This window comes from Perca flavescens, chromosome 9 (genome assembly GCF_004354835.1).
Source record: "Perca flavescens isolate YP-PL-M2 chromosome 9, PFLA_1.0, whole genome shotgun sequence".
In the NCBI taxonomy this organism is placed as follows: Eukaryota; Metazoa; Chordata; class Actinopteri; order Perciformes; family Percidae; genus Perca; species Perca flavescens.
This window is the reverse complement of record NC_041339.1, coordinates 27593742-27615005: the sequence shown is the minus strand read 5'-3', so window position 1 is coordinate 27615005 and position 21264 is coordinate 27593742. Positions and strand designations below refer to the sequence as shown.

The 21264-nt window shown below is 41.0% G+C and overlaps 1 protein-coding gene across 2 annotated transcripts in view; it reads left to right on the top strand.

The window, feature by feature from the left end:
• The window catches only part of cachd1 (cache domain containing 1), a 109698-nt gene that overhangs the window by 75920 nt on the left and 12514 nt on the right, over window positions 1–21264 (top strand). For both annotated transcript variants that reach the window (XM_028587598.1, XM_028587597.1), the window contains 18 exons: window positions 2606–2890; window positions 3842–3991; window positions 7092–7215; window positions 7324–7441; window positions 9532–9700; window positions 9845–9987; window positions 10923–11104; window positions 12358–12468; window positions 13659–13781; window positions 14179–14278; window positions 14412–14528; window positions 15247–15407; window positions 15905–15991; window positions 18331–18447; window positions 18930–19078; window positions 19617–19778; window positions 20694–20771; window positions 20858–20959. In XM_028587598.1, the coding sequence (XP_028443399.1) occupies window positions 2606–2890; window positions 3842–3991; window positions 7092–7215; window positions 7324–7441; window positions 9532–9700; window positions 9845–9987; window positions 10923–11104; window positions 12358–12468; window positions 13659–13781; window positions 14179–14278; window positions 14412–14528; window positions 15247–15407; window positions 15905–15991; window positions 18331–18447; window positions 18930–19078; window positions 19617–19778; window positions 20694–20771; window positions 20858–20959 (2478 nt within the window). The remainder of the gene's footprint in view (window positions 1–2605; window positions 2891–3841; window positions 3992–7091; window positions 7216–7323; window positions 7442–9531; window positions 9701–9844; window positions 9988–10922; window positions 11105–12357; window positions 12469–13658; window positions 13782–14178; window positions 14279–14411; window positions 14529–15246; window positions 15408–15904; window positions 15992–18330; window positions 18448–18929; window positions 19079–19616; window positions 19779–20693; window positions 20772–20857; window positions 20960–21264) is intronic.

Below are 21264 nucleotides of genomic sequence, written 5' to 3'. Positions count from 1 at the left end.
GCTCACTCTGTGTATGACTGTCAGAGGACCTTGGCTGTTTTAAAGAGCTTCATGATGAAAAGGATGCAGAAATCTATCGTCCTCTGAGTTTATTAGCATTGCATATCCAAAAAAACATTTGATTTGTTGCTGTTGCACACAGCTGAAAGGCCCACTGTGTGTGTGTGTGTGTGTGTGTGTGTGTGTGTGTGTGTGTGTGTGTGTGTGTGTGTGTGTGTGTGTGTGTGTGTGTGTGTGTGTGTGTGTGTGTGTGTGTGTTATTTCCTGCATCCCCTGCCAAATGTGAAGTGCTGATTGTTTAAGGAGATCAGCAGTCCCTTCGCTGTATAATGCACAGTGTGTGGGGGTGTGTGTCTGTGTGTGTGTGTGGGGAGGGGGGGTGTAATGCTCACCTTCTGCACCAAAACTGTGTATAGAAGCCTGAATAACATCCTGAATAAAGTGTGAGCTAGAGTATGGATGCTTTCTTCCCTGCAGGTGGATCATTACCTGCCTATTTCTCAATGTATTTTGCAGATAGCTGTATGTGTTTTTTGATTTATCAACTAAATGTAGTCTGTAAAATGTCAGAAAATACTGAAAAAACCCTGTCACAATTTCCCAGAGCACAAATGCATGTATTCAGCTGGTTGTACATGACACACAAGAGACAGAAGATATCATATTAAATGGAAGAAGTTAGAAAATCCTCGCTTTAGAGAAGGCTGAGCAACAAATCTATTGTTCAATGAATGACTGACTGAAACAATGAACTAATTCTTTATTGATTGGCTGTTGATTTAGTTTAGAATTTTCCATTCAATTAGTCGAGTAAACGTTTCATTCTAGTTGGGATTTTCTGATTAAGCCTGTTCATGAGTAAGTGGTTGATGGCGGACTGATTACCTCGAATACTGATGCTCACTGTTGTAGGGAGAGATGAGGAAAGCACAGAAAGGCCGTGCAAGATTCAACATAATCACCACAAAAATAGCCTTTAAGAGCATATAATTACACAATTGTTATTCAGCTTTTGTTTTGGTAAATTATATAAGTATCTGCTGAACTGGGTTCAAGTTTCCAAAAAATGCATGCGTGTATGTTATATATATGTTCTTGAGGCCTCAAAGATACATGGGCTGCATTTAGTAAGAATCATAACTGTGTTTGCTTACAAGAAAACTTCACAGGGTATCTTTTAATATGTATAGTTACCTGAAAATTCCAACATTAAGAATAAAATAAGAAACATTCTACCTATCCTAGAAAGAAGAGTGGGATCGGAGAAAGTGAACAGAAGCCTGTGCTGTCAGCAAACTCTCTCCTTTGTGTTCGTTTGACATTGCCACCCGTGACGACATTGCCTCCGGTCAGTCGCGCAGTGTGATGATCAGCAGAGCCTTGGCATTAATAAGGGATTCTGCTGTAATCCAGTCAATGATTGGATACTGGCAGACAGTCTGTGCTCTATCCTTCCCAGTAGGTTGTGGGATGCCAAATGTTGCAGGGGACAGCTGAAGGGGTCGGCCATGGTTATCCATTCTCCTCTAAATGACTTTATGAGGCTTGGAAAGATTGAATTTGAACTGTGCATTAACGACTCCGCTGCATATTTTCTTTAAAGTAATGAGGGCTTTATTCATGTCATGATCCATGAGCTTCACAGACGACAATTGTCGTTTGGCAGATGCCCAGCATTGTACAAATGCAGCTTATAGAGATCAGGACGCAGGTTTTACAAGTCAGGGCCTGCATGTATGAAATATCTCTGTGCTGCCGATGCCAAATAAATATAGTATATAGAGTATACGCTTTGATTAATGGTCCCGTTTAAAGGTCCCATGGCATGAAAATTTCACTTTATGAGGTTTTTTATCATTAATATGCATTCCCTCAGCCTGCCTATGGTCCCCCAGTGGCTAGAAATGGCAATAGGTGTAAACCGAGCCTTGGGTATCCTGCTCTGCCTTTGAGAAAATGAAAGCTCAGATGGGCCAATCTGGAATCTTCTCCTTATGAGGTCATAAGGAGCAAGGTTACCTCCCCTTTCTCTGCTTTGCCTGCCCAGAGAATTTGGCCCACCCATGAGAGAGAGCTCATTGAGGGACTGGCTCTAGTGGCTGTAATTCTGCACTAAGGCTGAATTTCAGGAAAGAGACTTTAGATACAGTATTAGGGGACCACTCCGGTCTATATAAAAGCATCCAAAGAGCACCATGTCATGGGACCTTTTAATGTAAGCCTCTTGCTGCTTGAACACGTGGGATTAGTTGTTCTCTACATACACTCACAAGTTTCTTGATGAATTCAGAAGATGTTTGGTGGCAGGAGTGTGATTTCTTTTTTCCAACTCTTTTACAGCTAGAGGGAAAGGGGAACAGTGGGTTGCCTTTTTATAGTAGGAATTTGAGTCATGCGTTCTTAAGTGAAGAGCGGTTTATTCTTTTTACCTCCTTTCAACCACTGCCTCCTCTTTTAATTTGCACAGTTACCCTGGTTAGTAGGCGTTCAGCCATTCCGCCAGTTATGGATTAGTTCTTGATATCCGTGCTTGATTGAATCAAACAAATTTAACTCTTCCTCCTTATCCCATACTCACTCTGTATCCCATTCCCTCCTCCTTCAGAGGGAGTAACAGGCCTCAAGGAGCTGGCCTTCTTGAGGGATCTCGCAGAGCAGAATTCGGTGAAATACGGCGTTGACCGAACTTCCGACCGAGACCGCTTATCTGCGGCATCCTCATCCGGATCAGCCGGAGCTTCCATGATGCCGGTGGTGAAGGGAAGTATGATGGTTCTAAACCAGCTGAGCAATCTGGAGACGACAGTGGGCCTCTTCTACATTAACCTGCCCAATCGCATGATTGACCTGGCCCGCTTCAGCCTGCCCTACACTGACCCCATGGGAGATGGTGAGTGGTTTAGACAGATACTGTAGCCCGGAAAATAATATTGAATGACATTTGAATCGTTGGTCTTACAGCAAAGGTTCTCATCCTGAACAAGATCCGTTTAATAAAATTGAACCAAAAGAACATAAATTAATATGAATTGCAATTACAAACAATTTGAACGAATATTCAGAAAATACGTTTATTTGCTCTCTTGCTCTCTTGCAAAGAGTCAGATGAGAAGATCAACACCCCTATTATAACTGTAAGCTTTACATGAAGCTAGAGCCCGCAGACAATTAGCATAGCTTAGCATAAAGACTGGAAACAGTGAGCAGTGGAGTCTAAAGGTAGAAATCCAGCCTACCAGTTACATGCTGGAACTATTTTGTGACTGGGCCTGTGACCTGCCAGGGGAGTCAATTTTAAACGTGATATAATAAAGATTTGGATGTGCTGGTAGGCTTATTTACTTTTACCTTTGGACAGGCTGTTTTCCCCTGCTTCCAGTCTTTATGCTAAGCTAAGCTAATTGCCCGTTGGCTCTAGGGTTTCTCTAGAGTTGTATTGATCTCCTCATCTGACTCGCGGCAAGTGTCAAATGTCAAACTATTTCTTTCATAAATACTTTTACTGAAAGCAAAACCGTTAAATATTTATTCTGCACAGAAATGAATGAAAGCACACAATGAGCTCAAAAAGAGATGATCTTAGTGTATTAAACTAACATGAGGTGCTGAATGAACTTTACTTAGGTGGCGCAGTGGATATGACACATAGCTTTGGTGTGGGAGATCTGGGTTCGATTCCCACTGCGTTACATCAACCAATGTGTCCCTGAGCAAGACACTTAACCCCTAGTTGCTCCAGAGGCGTGCGACATCTGATATGTAGCAACTGTAAGTCGCTTTGGATAAAAGCGTTGGCTAAATGACATGTAATGTACTTAGATTCTTGTTCTTCTGTCTCCAGGGTTTATCATGACCGTGAGCCGGCCGTGTTATTTCGCTAACCTGCTCCTGGGTGTGGTCGGGGTGGATGTGAACCTGGCCTACATCCTGGAGGATGTCACCTACTACCAAGACTCACTGGCTTCTTACACGTTCCTCATCGACAACAAAGGTCAGTCACACAGAGACAGGCGAGGGGGTAGAAATCAATCTACCGCATTGAAGGAAACGGGGCCTTTTCTAAGCTGTGTTCAGCCACATGAACCAAATAAGGTTTTAAATCTTGACAGCCTGTTCTTTAAATAAAGGTTTCTCCATGTGCAGAAGAAATCAGTAACACATTGCGTGTTGCTTAGATTTGTCAGTCTGTAACAAAACCAGCAACAATCAAGAAAATAATCTGTCTCCGACAGGTCAGACAGACTCCAGTGGTCTGCAAAACATGTCTGTGCCTATTTATGGTATCAATCTTTATTAGCTTTAGAGAAACACTCCAAATTGTTGGAAGAGAGTGTATTTGGGTGATTTTGTTTCACATACAAGTGGAATTGCACGTTATTTTGTCAGTTTGAACTTCTTCCACAGCCATTATCCCGTATTAGACTTAATTGACATCTTCTCGGCAGCACTGGCACTTCTTTGGCATTTCATTCTCTGTTGAGCCGTGCCTCAGTGCGTTGCCACAGTGCAGGGCGGTAGTGCTCATGTCCGGTTTTGGTTTGTTTTGGCCTCAGCTGAGGGGGTCTTGACTAAACCACTGGTGCTGTACAGCAGGTAAGTTGTGCTCTGTAGGCCTACAGAGCAGGGACATAAATGCTAAATGGCGCTGTAGCTGCAGATTGATTCCCCATACGTATACTTAGTAATTTTGGCTGAAATAATGTCCTCCTGCTAAGCTATAGTTAGTTTTAAAAACAAAAATTGAAAACTAGGTGTTAAAAATGAAAACTGAAATAAAATTAAAAAATGTTTGAAAAGAGAAGAATTAGCTCAGAGCTCTGCACATTTTTTACACCCTTGCACATAACTTTCATAGCTCTCAGCTTTTAAATATGCCACTCCTAATAAAACACTACAAGTGACCCTAACGAAACTGAATATTCACCAGATTTGAAGTTGTTGAAATGTTGAGTTAGACAGCAGGGAGAACAGGTATATCTAATATGACTAGCAACGAACACCACAATAGCCAGGCTTGATTTGTGTTTAGTATTAGAGCCCTGGGCAGTAGGGCAATGCTCCCCATGCTAATAGCGGGAACAAGATGAGGGTGAAATGAAAGGTTGCATTAGTTTGGTCAGAGCTCAGAAGAGGGAGCAGTGAAGGGCAGGTGGAAGACTTGTAGCGGAGAGGGGAAATATTTGGGAGGGACGTGAGATATAGTAGAGCAAATCAACAGACATCCACCTGGATGGTTTAAATAAGTGTGAAAGATCGTAATTTTTCAATTTTAAACCTAATTATTGCAAGTGAATTTTTGCAGCTGTGGGGATCTCTGCCACTCTGTGGAGTCTCTCTTTTTCCCTCTAAAATGTTTGTTATTCTAATAAATACGCCATCAAATTATAGCTTATTACTGCACCATGCTTATTAGTGCAGCAACTTTGTAAACATTGACAAACGAGTCCCATTAAAGTTATTAGCTGGCATTCAAATCGTCTGCTGGCAATTAGAGTGTAGGTAAATACAATTAAGTAAATACACGGCTGACAAGAGGCTTCCTGACCTGGAACCGAAAATAGCAGGGGAGTAAATTGGAAGGCTTTTTGCATGGAAGGCATTTATCTTTTTGAGTGTATGTTGATCAGAATTAAGCCTGTACCTAAACTGGATTATGTATAGATGTGTGTCTACTTTATATCAACGCTCTGGCCCTATGCATGTGTCCACGCCGTATATAGACAGAGATGCCTTGTGTAATACAGCAAATGGACTCTCCTCAAAGAGTGTGAGAAACCACACAAACCAACACACACTCTTTTTCAGAGTGTATTAGAACTGTGTAGAAAAAACACAATACTGTTTGTTTACTTCTTTCACAACAGATGGGCTTTCAATACAGTATCTTGAGGGCTTCTTTTTAGCTCTCCCAAAATGATTCCTGCTGCTGTTAAGAGCTGTGTTTTTCACAGCAGTGCACACCCTAGCACCAGCAGAGTACGGTTTGCAACTGATCTGGTTTAGAACTGATGCTGTGGTCTTTCTCAGTGCAATTTAAGATTTTGGGTAGAGAGCAGCGTTAGAATAAGCAACAACCAAATATTAGTATTTCTACACTCCAAAATAGTCGACAGGCAGGAGGTTTATGTTTTCCTAACTCTGTAATGTAGTATCTTTCCTTAATGCTCAGGCTTTTGATATTATGGTTTGATAAGGAGGTGACTGTAGCATGGCTAGACTAGAGAAGTAGCACTACGATACACTCTTAAATATATTGTTTTTACTGGTCTTCTAAAGAAATAGGTTCGACTAACTTTGGAGCAGTTACTGCACATTCAGTTAATATGTGGAAACCAATTTGCCAGAATAGATTTCTGGCACATGAAGTGTTATTTAAGAATCAACCCTTGTCACTTAATTTCTTGTTGCATTTAATGACTGCTGTAAATTCAAACTTGGCTTTGTCTCTTACCTGTATAAGAAATTATAAAACAAACTGAGTAGAGCTGTATGATCTGTTGCTGTATAAAATGTTGAATTGTGTATGGAATAACGTTAAATAGTAATGATGATATCACAAGTAATTCTTGTTTGTAATTCCTGTCTTGTTGTTTGACCACAACATTCCCTGCTGGTCCGTAAAAGTTGTTTTAAAGGTGCTCTAAGTGATGTGACGTGTTTTTTAGGCTACAACATTTTTTGTCACATATAGCAAACATCTCCTCACTGTCCGCTAGCTGCCTGTCCCCTGAATACACTGTAAAAAAAAAAACGCGGTCTCTGTAGACAGCCTAGGGCCTTGTCTGTTATTGGCTGGAACACTGTTTGTTATGGTCCGTGGGGCAGGTTGGCGCAGTTTGTTTTTGTTGGCGTTTGTGGAGCCTGGGCTGTCTACAGAGACCGCGTTTTTTTACAGTGTGATCAGGGGACAGGCAGCTAGCGGATAGTAAGGAGATGTTTGTTGTATGTGACAAAAAATGTTGTAGCCTAAAAAACACGTCACATCACTTAGAGCACCTTTAATGTTCGTGCGGATCCAGTTTTTCTTATGTTGTTGTTTTTTCTTTAGTATGTATAAGCACTAATAAATTATGTTGTTTGATTTTTCCCAGGTTACACCCTGATGCATCCGTCACTGACACGGCCCTACTTGATGACCGAACCTCCCCTTCACACTGACATTATCCACTACGAGAATATCCCAGGATTCCCTGTTGTCCGGCAGAACATCCTCAGGTAAGACCAAATGAGGAACGCTAAAAATGGGTCGACTTCGGCCTCAAAAAAACACATATTTCATGTGTATTTGTTGTTGTTTTAATGATGTGTATTTTTTTTTTGCAGCCTCCCTCTGGGCAGTCAGGTCATTTCTGTCCCAGCCAACTCATCTCTGTCGTGGCACACCAACCGACTCCGGGACAGCAACAAAGAAGCATACAACGTCAGCTACGCCTGGAAACTGGTAGGTGTCCGTACAGACCTAGTAGAGACTGTAGAAACATCTGACACGTGTTCACTGGTGACATTAAACTTCACAGGCCAGCAATTTGCCTCTCAGCCTAGATTGAGCAATGAACTTTCTGCTCACTATTTTACACTCACAAATAAGCAAACGTGCATACACTCAAATGCTATGTAAAATGAGACGAATTACATACATACTTAAAGTTCTTATATAGTGCAAGTAGCATCATGTTTTTCTAAAGTTTCCCAAAAAGAACATAGGTGCTACAAAGCGGAGTTGATGCTACAGCAGGATAAAATATTTTGTTTCCAGAGTAAATTAACATATGTGAAGATGGAAATTATAAGCTGGCAATTGCTTATGTTTCCTCATTTCCTCCTCTGAGTAAATGTGAGCAAAGTATTGTTTTTGAAGCAGAACAAGCGCTCAGCAGAGACAAATGATGATGTTTGGCTCTGTGCCAGTGAGCCATTGTCGTGGTGGGATAATAATCTCATGTCGTTTTTCTCTCTACCTCTTCCATCTCTGTCTATAACTCTTTATCATTACTGTACCGCTGTCTAAAAGCAGTGTAGAGATTTATGTTCCCAGCCTCTATGTCTCCACCAAACCTCCGTCACCTTAAATTAGTTGGTGTAGTAAAAACCAAGTGCTCCCACTCCCAGAAACCGTCTGTGTCTTGAATCTGCTTTTCCTCTCCGGCTTAGAGGTGTCATGTTTTAGGAACAAATGGCAACAGAACAGCAATAACATCACACCATATTGAGTCTTTTGCTTTCTGACATTTAGATTTTTGGCAGGAGCAGAAGTGTCACACTTGATGTAGGCATTTCACTTTAAACGTTTACAAAAAAAAAGCTTTGACATTTAGTTTTTTTCACACAGGCACTAGAGTTCAAACACGTCATCATTTGCCATGAGTTTGGCAGCTGCCTCCGCTTTTTAAAATTAACTTTCTAGAGCCAGAAAAATGGTAAATTGGCCCAGAAAGAAAAATCGAGAAGAGTCTGTTGTTTCCCACACAATTCTGTCTTTTTGTAGGACAAATAATGTCTAGTGGAATATACCATGTTTGTGTGCTTGTGACCAGAATTTAGTCTTTAAAAATGAGCAGCTGAGGTAATTTTTCTCCTATTTATTCTTGAGTTATCAGAAGCTCCTGGGTTTTCCTAAAAGTGTTTAGTGTTTGTTTGACAGTTTGCATGATTTAACAACAAAGTCTCAGAATTTGGGGCCGACTAGCCCTGCATGGTTTATTTAGAATCAGTGGGCTGAAAGCAGAGGTTAAGCCGGACACTTGTATCTTCTCTGGAAAGATGCCTGCAGCCCATGAAATACTGGCTGACAAGGCTGACACTAAACACTGAAAAAGAGCTGATAGTATGATAGGGAGTGTAGGTAATGTCACAGTTTTGCTGGCTTCTTGTTCGTACAAAGTATGAAGAAGTGGAGATGCACTGGACTTCTATCAACTCCCAGTATTTTATTCACAGGCTCACACTTGCCACTAAAGGCAAATGAATTACATTATGTGGTACATTAGTTTAAAGCTATTGGTGAGTAGTTTCTGCCGCACCCATGAGGAATTTTAAGTAATGACAACAAAACTTGTTGGCGCGTCCACATGATACAAGCCTTACGTGACTGCACACCACCCCCACCTCCCCTTCACACAGTAGCTTGTAGCCACCGTGGTAGCCACGGAAGACACGGAGGATTAAAAAAACATGATGGAGGTAATTATCTTCACTCGAGTTTCTGCGCGGGAAAGTCACCGGACGACACAATCTTCTGAACATAGCCATACTGTGAAATCCAGAGAGAGTTGTGTGGAGCTGATAGTTTTAATTAGCTTTGAAGCAACTCATTTGGCAATGGCTTTAATGTAACGGACGTTCATTAAAATCAAAAAGTTCCGCACTAAAGCTTTAAAGGGATAACCTGCCTAAAAAGGTACACCCCAGCTTATAAATCTACTTATATAATGCAATACTTTTTTTCTTTCTTGAAAGAAAAATATATTAACTGTAAAAAAAACATTTATTATCATCAGCCTTCATCCTCCACTCCTGTCTTTTATCTTCTAGGTTCAGGACACGTCTTTCATCCTGTGCATCGTGTACGTGCAGCCGGAGATCCCAGTGAAGCATCTGAAGAACCTGAACACAGCTCCCAGCTCCAAGCTACTGTACCATCGTTTAGACCTGCTGGGTCAGCCCAGCTCCTGCCTGCACTTCAAGCAGCTCTCCACAGTTGGTAAGAAAACAGCACTGGACTAATATATAGTAACTTAGGAGTAATAAGTGAGTCTACAAACTTTATTTTTATCCATAGTCAGCTCAAAAACACAGATTAGCACCTCTGACGGTCCCTTTCCTCCCCTTTCTGTCTCTTTCCCAGAGTCCCCCACTGTGATGTTGGCAGCTGGTAGTTTCTCCTCTCCCTACGAGCACCTCAGTCAGCCCGAAACAAAGCGCATGGTGGAGCACTACACCGCCTACCTGAGTGACAACACCAGGCTCATCGCCAACCCAGGCCTCAAGGTAATCACGCATGGGAATACAACTCACGGCTATGGCCATCCTGTGGGCGCGCACAGGGTTAATGTCGTTTACCTGACAAACACATGGCACACATCCAGCCCTGCGGTTACAGGCATGTACACACACACACATTCATATTCTTCAAGTATGTACAAACACACTTGTACACACAATGAATGGGTCCCTCCTTTTGTGATTTCTTTGATAGTTGGTGTGTTTAGAAGTAGTTTTTAAATGCAACTTACTTACAATATCTGACAAGCGACTTGTTCAGGCTGCTTACATTACAACTTAAATTCACACATTTTGAATGAAGCTCTGCATCTTTAAGAAGGGGGACAGACCCCCACGTGGTTTTGGCAGCCTGTGTGCATTCCTGTCCTGGGGGAGCAGGGGTTTAGAGTTTGAACTCTAAGCCCCAGTCCCAGCTCTGATTCCCAGGCTAGTCTTAAAGGCCCCCTCTGGTGACCTCATCACCCCTTTCAAACTTAGAGGCCTCTCTGAAAATGGCATTGGGATGTGATCTTTCAGGGCGTTTTTCAGGGCTTTAGGGCTAATTGAGTCCCATTTATTCCTAAATACGGGTGTTTTGAGCCTTGCCTTTTGTGATTTCTTTGATTATACTTTAATAAAAAATATCACTAGTACAACAATTTCAAGTTTAGGTGTGTTTGTTTGACAGGAGTCACTTTTTAACTTCCATTTTGTTTGTGGGTAGACTGGAGGCAAACTTGCCAAAAGTTTTAACAAACTTTAATTTCAGGCAAACTTCAAATTAATACTCTTCCTTTTCTTCTCCTTCCTCAACTTCTTTGTCCTCTCCTTATGTACCTCCTCCTTTCTTCTCTCTCTCTCTCATTACCCCCACTTGACCGTCCCTCTTCTCTCTCTGTCTCCCTTCATCCCTTCATCCCTTCATCCTTTCCCCTCTGCAGTCCTCTGTCAGGAACGAGGTTATGGCGACCAGTCACGTCACGGATGAGTGGATGACACTAATGGAAATGAGTAGCCTCAACTGCTACATTGTGCGCCGTTACATAGCAACGCCCAGTGGGGTGCTCCGGATTTACCCAGGATCACTGATGGACAAAGCCTTCGACTCGACCCGCAGACAATGGTGAGGCTTGTGTGTGTGTGTGTGTGTGTGTGTGTGTGTGTGTGTGTGTGTGTGTGTGTGTGTGTGTGTGTGTGTGTGTGTGTGTGTGTGTGTGTGTGTGTGTGTGTGTGTGTGTGTGTGTGTGTGTGTGTGTGTGTGTGCGCGTTAAGGGAAGCGGTGCATGTTAAAATGGTGACCAGCCATTACTGAGATGGATTAAGATTAGATCTTCTCATTTAACTGTTGAATTGTAATGAGTTGACAAATATCCAATAAAATCAAGTCAAGTTAATTCAAGCAGATTTGTCTTTGCTGTTTACTCAGAGGGTAAAATAAAAAGAAATAAAATAATTTTTAACATAACACAAAAAGCTTTTTGTGTTTAAAAAAAGTTGTTTGTCAAGTCAGTTTATTTATATAGCACAGGTTGACCAAAGTGCTTTAGACAGTAAAAAGGAAAAAGTACAGAAATTGACAAATGACACAATGACAAATACATATATTGACATAAAACACATTGAAAGCCTGAGAAACGAGTGGGTTTTTAGGCTGGAATGAAAACATCCGATGGTGGGGGGCTGATCGAACATGTAGAGGGAGGCAGTTTCACAACTTGTGATTTTATTCAGGCAAGTTTTGTGTTGTTAGGATGATTATCAGCACATTGTGTAGAGCATTATCACTCTGTGAGCAAGGCTTTTTTTGGGGTCATATTCATTAAAATATTGCATTCATAGTTTCACTTTTACAGCTCAGCCCATGGAAAGTGTTCTGCGTTACAAATGTCCATCCTGCTTTAAATGCAGAGATTTAACCTTTTTTTTTTTTATTGAAACCAATGTATACAGACTAATCAACCATATCACTTATGTTTGTATACAAACACGCTTTTGTTTGTATAGCTTTGTAAAGCTTACAGCTGTTCAAAGAGCTTTTTCTTGGTGCATTCAGCTATGGATACAATGCCTTCCTTGACAAAATCAGATCAGAAAAAAAGCTTGCTTTTAAATTTTGATTTATGAAAATAAAATTTAGAGTGCGAAAATTCCTGTCTTTCTGTAAATCCAAACCATAACCAATTTTTCAAAGTAAAAAAATGAGAGTAGATATTTTGTATATGCAGTCAAGACCAAAACAAATGCACGAGCAAATCCCTGCATTCCCCACAAAAAAGTACTGTTCACATTCTCAAGGTATCTCATTGACTTTTTTAGCCAGGAAAAAGAAGGTTCACTTTAGGAAATAAGCCTCTGGCCGTGTGATCTGTTGTGTAGGTACCAGCATGCTGTGGCTAACCCTGGCCTCATCACCTTCACGGGACCGTACCTGGATGTAGGCGGGGCGGGCTACGTTGTTACCATCAGCCACACCATCCATGCTTCCAGGTAAGAAGAAGAAGAAGAAGAAGAAGAAGAAGAAGAAGAAGAAGAAGAAGAAGAATGTGTATTTTTACCACAGTAAACCCTTGTGCCATGTCATATTTTACTGCACCAGAGGAAATCAAGTCTGGTGGTCTGATGGCTAATGTTAGCTAATGCTAGCAAACATTAGATAGATCTATATTGCTGTGTAACATTACATTACTGAGTCAGTTCACTGTGCTACTGTCACATATTTACATTTAAGGGGGTTTATTATCAAAGCAAAAAAATAAGTAAACGCACCAAACCTCTCCAGGAAACAAGAGAATCTTGGGAAATGAGGGAACAAGTTCTCTGCCGTTATACTGTATTTGAGTTTGAGCTGTCCGGCCACCAAACCGAAACGGTTTTGGTTCACTCTCAACGCTCTCATAGGGTTGTTTTTGGCTGCAGCAGGCAGCTGTTTTCAGCGATATCTGCTCAGCACCAAACATTTCAGCAGAGCGCACGGTCTCTGAAGACAGGAGATCATTTGAAAGAGACTAAAGGAGACCATCAACCATTTTTGCTCCAGGGCTGTGTAATAAGGGACCGAATATTCCTCAACCAAACGGTCTGGGTTTAGTCCCAGTTGTCTTCTAGCATCTGCTCTTCTAAAGTGCCCTCGATCATGCCACTGTATTCCAGCAAACCTATGAACTGAAGCCTGTAACTGTTGCTGAGATTAAAGTGTTTTATGTTTCTAGTTCTGTGAGCTTAAAATGCAATTTAGCGCCACAACACCACTTCCAGCAGCACAATAGGAAACGTTTACCACGGTCCATGCAAAAGTACACATAAACATTCAGTATCAGTGTGTGTGATAAGTCAAGAATGGTGTGTTGATGACCGGCTCAGTGAGCATAACATTACGCAGTCTGTAGTCTGCTAAACACAGATTGAAAGAGGGGGCGCAAGGGTATTTGCGTGATGCATTTTGTGTGCGTGTTTAATGGGGATTTTGGTTTGGCTGGCGTGGGTAAACATTTATGTTATCCTAAAGGTCAGTAGAGTAACTGACAATTACTTCAGTCTGCACACAGTTTAACACATAATCACAGCAAAGGATTTAGCAGAAAAGTTCAATTGTGGTCCTCCATTTAAAATAAAAACAAAAAAATCCTTTTCATGCTTTTCTGTCTGCTCCTTTTCTCACCGTCTCCTCCTCTCTTCAGCTCTCAGATGGCCCCTGGTTACGCAGTTGCGGTGATGGGTATAGACTTCACTCTACGCTACTTCTATAAGGTCCTACTGGACCTGCTGCCCATCTGCAACCAGGACAAAGGAAACAAGATCAGGTAGGAAGAGGATGGATTGGATCTTCTGTTCATGTCTCCCTTTTTGTTTCGTTTTCTCTTCGTCCTTTTTCTTCCACCCTCCCCTTTCCCCTCTCTCTCTCTTCCCACTTCCTTCATGCTCTTTGTTGGTGTTCAGGAGCCATATAAAACAGGGTTAGTTTTAAGGGGGTGTGGGGCAGAGTCTTGAGTATTTGGCAGAATATTTAAGGAATGCAGAGAAGTAGAATGGAGCAGTATTTTGCAGGTTGAAGTTGAATTAAGCACTTGGGAAAATAATAGGGATCTAAAAACTAGTGGTGAAATACGCGTATGATTAAGGTAAGTTATATTCTTTAAATTGATCCCCTCTGTCACCGTGTCTGCAGTCTTTACATATATTTGTGTGTATACATTGTAGGTGCTTCATAATGGAGGACAGAGGGTACCTGGTCGCTCACCCCACTCTCATTGACCCCAAAGGTCACGCCCCTGCAGAGCAACAGCACATCACACACAAGGTAAAGGACCAGGGACTAATAAACAAATGTAAAAAAAAAAATACCCTTAAAAATTCGCAATGCGCTTCCTTCTCTTTTCATGTTTTTCTCTCATTTCTCATTCTGTCATCCTGTGCTTTTTTTTTGATGGCAGGAGCCGCTGGTGGCTAACGACATCCTGAACCACCCCAACTTTGTCAAGAAGAACCTATGTAACAGCTTCAGTGACCGCACCGTGCAGCGCTTTTACAAGTTCAACACCAGCATAATGGTGAGTCAGGGAAACACAAGATAAGTGGATGAATGAATGACTGCACAGGAGCACAGAATCAGACAGTTATACTCCGCAGCAGACAGACCATCACAAACCCACTCCTTTAGGCCTGGATGTGACTATGTGGTAGTATAACACTGCTCCCTTGTGGTGATCCATGGTGTTGCAACCTTGAATTATTCCTATATACTAGGATTCTATTACTGCTGCAGTGTATATTATTCCAATGTAAGGTCTACAGCTTTAAAGTTATTAGGGTTAAAATCTTTTTATACATGTCATACTATTTCATTCATGCACACTTAATATAATATCACAAATTCAAATCTAAGTCTGCCTAAATACCTCCCTTACTAGTTTATTTAGTGATGGCTGGTTGTTGTTCATTTTTACATTCTCTTTTTTTTTTTTTTCTTTTATTATAAGTATTTGTGAAGAGGCCTAATCTTTATGTTGTTGCTTTTGAGTGTGAAAAATAAAATATAAAGCTCTTTTGGGCCCCTGGTTAGCTCACCTGGTAGAGCGGGCGCCCATATAGGTTTACTCCTCGACGCAGCAGCCGCAGGTTCGACTCCGACCTGCGGCCTTTCGCTGCAGGTCATTCCCCCCCTTCTCTCTCCCCCTTTCAAGTCTAAGCTGTCCTATCCAAATAAAGGCCTACAAAGGCCCAAAAAAATAAGTTCTTTAAAAAAAACATGTCTTGTCTTTCTCATAGGGGGACCTTACCAACCTGGTCCATGGTAGCCATTGTTCCAAGTACCGTCTGACCCGGATCCCCGGCACGAACGCCTTCGCTGGTATCGTGAACGAGACGTGTGACTCTCTGGCGTTCTGTGCCTGCAGCACCGTGGACCGGCTCTGTCTCAACTGCCACAGGTCTCACCTTCACCCACACGCTTATCAGGGATTTACTGTTTACCTCTCAGGCACTTAGGAGAGTCGCTAACCTACCGTGATACTACATTATTAATTAGATTAGATGTAATTAGATGTGTTTTGCATGTTTGCAAAGTGTATTAAAGGTCCAGATCTGATAGTAGTATAGGCGTAATTTACAGGGGGGGGATGGGAGGGTTGACCCCCCCTAAAAACCTATTATAATTTCCTTCACATAAACAAAGACATTTGAAACATAACTTGATGCAGAAAAGGCACAAGCAACCCCCTCTCCCCCACCCCAATGTTGAACCCAAAGTTGCACCCTTAGGTAGTATAATGCTGCAGCAGGTTCATTATATATAGATTGTGTGAATTGTATTTACAAACAGAAGCTCAGCTAATGAAACATTACATACATTGATGTTTAAAAATAGTTATTTGACCACAACAACAAATTAAATGGAACTTTCTAAATATGCAACTGTGTTTTTCAGAATGGAGCAGAATGAATGTGAGTGTCCATGTGAATGCCCCCTGGAGGTCAATGAGTGTACCGGCAACCTCACCAGTGCTGAAAACAGGTCAGTGCAAGACATGTCTGAACCACATACTACATTCCATTTATATTCACAAATTCTACATCATGAGTTATATTGAGTGATGTAATATGAGGGGGAAAAAAACTATTCAGAAACTATTTAATGCAGGTAGCTTATAGAAGTGGTTACTGTTCAGATGATGCCTGATCTGTTAGAGCAGAGGTCTTCAACGTTTTTTAGGCCAGGGACCCCTTAGCTGAAAGAGAGACGGAGTAGGGACCCCCTACTGCTGGACATATATTGTATAAAAGGAAGTTGCATGTTAAACCAGGCCAGATGGATACAATTAAATGGATATTAATATATTATTTATACATCATGTTTTAATGTTAAACATATATGTGGAAGGCACAGTGACTCCTTAAACTTAACTGTATGGCTACCATAGTGGCTTCCGTACCTATAGTAATCTTCAATGTAATTAAAAATTAATTTCAATTATAATATAAATATATATTATAAAATATATATATATATTATATATATATATATATATATATATATATATATATATGGCCCCCCCTGCACTAACTCTGAGGAGCCCCTATGGGTCATGGACCCACTGTTGCATATCTCGGTGTTAGAGCAGATAATAACAGAGGCCAGAGGTAAAACCATAGTTCTAAAGCTTGATTTATACTTTTGCGTAAAATGTACACTATTGCTATGTAGGTAGGCAGGTGGAGACATGAACCTACGGCGGACCCTACGCCGTAGCCTGATGTGCACCCTTTCAAAAAATTTAACTACACGTGTGCGACAACGTACGTCGCTCGGCCGTGGCTTGGTAGCGTTGCATTTCCCCCGACTCATTTCCTGGTTCTCCCTCTCCATAAACAAAATGAAATCAAGGAGAGGGTTCACTTTTCCTGCTCCAGATTTCCCACCGTGGTCAGAAAGCACAGGGGAGACACTGTTTCTCTCACTATGACTCTACTGTCGGTATTCGCTCTGAAGCTAATCACCGTCACGCTTTCACTTTCTCCCTCACTCTATCACCCACTCCCCACACACACACATCTATGCCGGCTCGACGCACACACCAGCGCACAAGTATAAACATCAGGCCACTTACGTAGGCTATGGTGAAAGTTCTGCGTGAAGCCTCCGCAGAACCATAAATCAAGCTTAAGACTATGACTTTACATTTAATCAAAACTGCTCAAACACATTGTGAAATGGATCTATGCATGTTATCTAAATATTAACAATTATACCATTACTCTTGGTGTGTATTTTGCAGTGATAGAGCTGACAGTCACATCCAAGGCAGATACAGTCTTCATAGGATGACATTTACAAACTGAGAAAAGAGACAAAAAAAAAAAAGGTTCCTCTCAAAATCTATTTAATTAATATTCAGGTAAAAACTACTGGCATGCCCTGTTAAACTTTTGCTATTTGACTTACAGCATACAATATTATATATATATGTATATAAAATATATATATATATATATATATATATATATATATATATATATATATATATATATATATAATAATTATGAATGACACCGCGAATGGTAAAGCATGCCAATGCAGCCATGTCTTGCTACAAGTTAGAATTCACATTACAAATATACATTTGTTGGACCTTTTGTTTTTACCTAGTGTGTGATATCTCTGACATAAAATAAAAAATGTTATACTTGCTGTCAGTAATATTTTCTACTTATCATTCAGTGCCACATCAAACATTTTCGAAATTAATTTGTTTAGTCCTTGTACACAAAAGTAGTGTCTGCGAATGCACATATTCTCTTTCATATTCCTGTTATTGTCATTTGAAGTGTGGACATGTCAGTGTTTGTGGGTGTATCCTCACTTTTCTTTGTCTCTTACGATCTCTCTTGTCCTTTCAGAGCTGTGTCCCTCACATCTCTCTCTCTCTCTCTCTTTTCACGCATTTCCTTTCATCAACCATCATCTGCCTTTGACAGCATGTCAATGTTTCAAATGCCAATTCCTCCTTTATTTCAGGAAGACATGCAATTATTTTTTCACTGTCAGATTCTTCTCTGTGTTTTGTGTCAAGCAGCATTGATGTTTGTACTTTTAAAGCTGCTTTGCATAAATTGACACGCCGATGATTTCTTTGTCTTTGTCAAATTTACTGTACAGTATCTGCTTTCTTTCTTGTTTTTAATTGTAATCATGTTACATTCGAGGATTTGGATGGATGTTGTCAGCTGGATGTTTGTATTTTGACCAAGAATATGTACCATACCTGCACCTTTCTGTGTTTTTCACCTTGTGTGTGTGTGTGTGTGTGTGTGTGTGTGTGTGTGTGTGTGCGTGTGCGTGTGCGTGTGGTGCAGGAACCCTAGCTGTGAAGTGCACCAGGAGCCTGTCAGTCTGAATGTGATTGATCCTAGTCTGCATGACACCCTGCCCCAGTGCATCAACACTCGCTGTAGCCAGAGATACACCAGCAGGTATACACACTAAACTACACTCACACGAAGCCAGACATACGACAGAGACACGTGAATTAACCATGAGCTACAGGGTGTATTTACATTATATGTTGTTGTTGTTACACATCAACAGCACAGTGCCACCCATTGGTAATACACGGGAAGTGTGAAGAGTGTCCCTCTCTATTGTGCTCAAGACATTTTAGAATTGACTCAATCTCAAAACATTTTTATCATTGTTGCTGCATATTTATCACAGAAACAGAACTTAATGCATCAGACAGATACGCTACTGTAATGCACTGTTAAATAAATCACAAGCTTTCAAATGTTAGAGGCTTTTGTCTTAATATACATTTGACAGAAAAAAATAGCCTTTTTGAGCCTTTTTGTCTCTCAAATATTATTTGCCACTTTGCCCTTCTAAAAAAAATTTAATTTTAAGTGTTTTGCCCTTCAAGAATCTTATTTTGATCTCTATTGCCTGGGCCTTGTTTCAGTGATTGTTTCGGCGTGTTGGACTGTGAGTGGTGCATGGTGGACAGTGATGGTAAGGCTCTCGACAAGCCATACTGTGCCCTGCAGAAGGAATGTTTCGGGGGCATCGTCGGCGCCAAGAGTCCTTACGCGGATGGCCCTGGAGCCCTAGGTGAGTGATGTGTGGATATAAATCAAGATCGACAGCCGGGCTCACTTTACAGAAATAGATCAACTAGAACATTTATTTCGTTTTTAGTTAAGGTGCAAAGTGGTCGAGTCCTTCAGAGTATTTTGCAGTCTGGTTCCACAGAGACATTGGTCCTAAATGTACTGTAGTGTGCCTTCCCAGCCAGGAGAGTGAGTGAATAAACAAACTAAATAAGACAAAAGTCGTCGTAGGTCACAGATAACCAATATTTCAGATTGACTGAAACTTTTCTGTTGACTGATAATTTGTCTTTGGTTCTGTTAACAGTCCTTCCAATAAGAATTGGTCGTCTGCCTGCAGTTTAATAACTTTTATGTGGCAATTCACACCGATGAGAGAATAGAAGCAAAGTAGAAAATGTCTCCGTGTGAGTTAGGAACTGAGCCAGAGCTGTTTGATATTGGCGTGTTCTTCAGCCATCTGAAATCCTTTTTAATTTCTTTAAACAACCTTCCGCCTCTCCTTTCCTCTCCTTTCTTCTTCTCTCTTTCTTCCACAGATGAGGAGGTGGCATCTCTAAACATGATCAAGAGCGCCCCTGTGGGTCCAGTCGCCGGGGGCATTATGGGATGCATCATGGTGTTAGTGCTGGCTGTGTACGCGTACAGACATCAGATCCACAGGCGTTCGCACCAGCACATGTCACCACTGGCAGCACAGGGTAAGACTGATGGATGGATTCTGTCTCACAAATACAACTTTACAGTTAAAGTGAACCTTACAGTTCATTAAATTCAAGATTGAAGGAAAATAACCCCACATCATTTTTCTGCATTTGTAGTGGATTTTCTGTATCTTATATTCCCACTGGTTGACCTGTAGTGCCCCAAAAACTACAAGAGCAAAAATGGAAACACAGTAGTTGCTTGTATTATCCTTAAATTGTGTTCTTCACATACTGGCAATTCTTCAAATGCCTAAGAAAGAAACAAAGTCTTAAAGCAGCCTGATCAACAAGCAGTGTGGCAACTGCTGCTAGAACTTACCAGCTGACATTAGCATCACGCAGCACCAGCTGCTGCAGCATGATTTATGTAATTACTCAGCGTTACTGACAAAAATATCAAACACTATTACAATCTCATTAAAACTCTTAAGTCTAAGTCACTTTTGGTGTGATAGTTTGGTAAACAACTTGGGATAGATGGTGGAGTGTGTGGCTACGTTATCACAAGGCATTAGGCTGAAAAATTGGCTCATAAAGTCGTGTGTGTGTGTGTGTGTGTGTGTGTGTGGAGAGGAGGAGAGAGATGGAATATCTGAAAGGGATATCTAAAAAGTATCTTTTGCAGCTTGTAACAATAACACACATGGTGAGAGGTGAGATTAAAAGTCACTTGCTTTTTAACACATGCACTAACATACTGGCTAATATCCCCAATGTACACAAGTTATTATCTGGGCTAAAGAGGTTAAACGGAATATCAACTGTAATCATCATACATGTATCAACTCCATCTAAAACTAACCTAAACCTCCTACTTGCTTGTTATACTTCACATATTGGAACAGTAGCATCTATCTTATCTTGGCATTTTTCTCCTTTCCCTTCCCCTCTACCTTCATGCTGCTCCAGAAATGTCAGTGAGAATGTCCAACCTGGATAATGAAAGAGATGAGAGGGATGAAGACAGCCATGAGGACAGAGGAATCAGTAAGTATTGGCAGTATATGACAGTGCAAGTATTTTATTACTAAACTAGGCCTTTGTGTTGACCTGTGTGTTCTCTTCACTTTCAGTCAGTAACACTCGATTCATCGCTGCCGTGATTGAGCGGCACACTCACACGCCTGAACGGAGACGGAGGTACTGGGGTCGATCGGGCACAGAGAGTGACCACGGTAAGACAAATAATTTATCTCTCAGCACATACAGTACAGGCCAAAAGTTTGGACACACCTTCTCATTCAAATGCGTTTCCTTTTATTTTCATGACTATTTACATTGTAGATTCTCACTGAAGGCATCAAAACTATGAATGAACACATATGGAATTATGTACTTAACAAAAAAGTGTGAAATAACTGAAAACATGTTATATTTTAGATTCTTCAAAGTAGCCACTTTGCTTTTTTATTAATAAGGGAAAAAATTCCACTAATTAACCCTGACAAAGCACACCTGTGAAGTGAAAACCATTTCAGGT